Raw genomic sequence first — 1,285 nt, forward strand, 5'->3', positions numbered from 1 at the left:
CAATCCGAACGAGTGTCAACTCACCAAATGTGGGTCTGTTTTCGCACGACCGGCCGGGCCGCGATGTGTCGAACACGCGCACCATTTTGTCAAAGCCGCAAAAGAGCTGGGCGCCGTCAGGAGTGAAGCAGAGCGAGTGGGCGGCCGTCAGCTCGTCCTGGACCGAAAAGACAGACAGACAGTTCTCTGGTCAAGCTCTCTCTCTCTCTGCGTGTGTGTGTGTGTGTGTGTGTGTGTGTGTGTGTGTGTGTGTGTAATTGAAGAGCCTCAAGCTTTTCCCCCAGGACGTTTTTTTGTGTTTTCGATTAGGTTGCATTCATTTACAGAACAGAATTACAGAATGACAAAAGTTAGAAGGGACCCCGGAGGTCATCTAGTCCAACCCCCCAGCTCAGGCAGGAAAGTGTATACCGTTTCAGACCAATGGCTGTCCGGTCTCTTCCTAAAAACCTCCAGGGATGAAGCACCCACAACTTCTGGCGGCAATTCGTCCTACTGATTGTAATAGAATCATAGGTTCAGAGCTGGAAGGGGCCTTGGAGGCCACCTAGTCCAACCCCCTGCTCAGCCAGGAAACCCTATACCATTTCAGACAAATGGCTGTCCAGTCTCTTCTTAAAAACCTCCAGTGTTGGAGCATTCACCGCTTCTGGAGGCAGGTTGTTCCACTGGTTAATTGTTTTAACTGTCAGGAAGTTTCTCCTTAGTTCTAGGTTGCTTCTCTCCTTGATGAGTTTCCATCCGTTGCTTCTTGTCCTGCCTTCAGGCGCTTTGGAGAATAGCTTGACTCCCTCTTCTTTATGGCAACCCCTGAGATACTGGAATACTGCTATCATGTCCCCCCTCGTCCTTCTCTTCGTTAAACTAGACCTACCCAATTCCAGCAACCGTTCCTTATATGCTTTGGCCTCCAGTCCCCTAATCATCTTTGTTGCTCTTCTCTGCACTCTTTCCAGAGTCTCAGCATCTTTTTTACATCGTGGTGACCAAAACTGGACGCCGTGTTTCAAAGATGGTTCATTAACAGAACAAAGTACAAAGACCTCCGAATGATTAACTGGGTGATTCATTCCTGGACGAGGTCAAAAGCCCAGGGGGCTGGGGTGTGGGGGGGGAGGTTGAGTGGGGGAGGCCCTCGCCTTCGGACCTACTCACCAGGTGGTTGTAGGGGCGAAAAGAGGCCCGTAGCTCCCCACTGAAGGCATCCCACACGTGGACGGGGTTGTCTCGGCTGCTGCTGGCCAGGCTGCACGGGGAGAGAAGGCAGTGAAGGGAAGGGAGAAGG

General features: G+C 51.8%; 1 protein-coding gene across 1 annotated transcript in view; it reads right to left on the reverse strand.

Moving 5' to 3' along the window:
• WRAP53 (WD repeat containing antisense to TP53) overlaps positions 1 to 1,248 on the reverse strand; it is a gene marked incomplete at its 5' end in the record, with an annotated part of 10,494 nt that extends 9,246 nt beyond the window's left edge. The window contains 2 exons of the mRNA XM_015829285.1: positions 25 to 157; positions 1,156 to 1,248. Of these exons, the coding sequence (XP_015684771.1) occupies positions 25 to 157; positions 1,156 to 1,248 (226 nt within the window). The remainder of the gene's footprint in view (positions 1 to 24; positions 158 to 1,155) is intronic.
• Between the last annotated feature and the right edge of the window lie 37 nt (positions 1,249 to 1,285).

Source organism: Protobothrops mucrosquamatus, unplaced genomic scaffold (genome assembly GCF_001527695.2).
Source record: "Protobothrops mucrosquamatus isolate PMUCROS unplaced genomic scaffold, P.Mucros_1.0 scaffold5744, whole genome shotgun sequence".
Classification (NCBI taxonomy): domain Eukaryota; kingdom Metazoa; phylum Chordata; class Lepidosauria; order Squamata; family Viperidae; genus Protobothrops; species Protobothrops mucrosquamatus.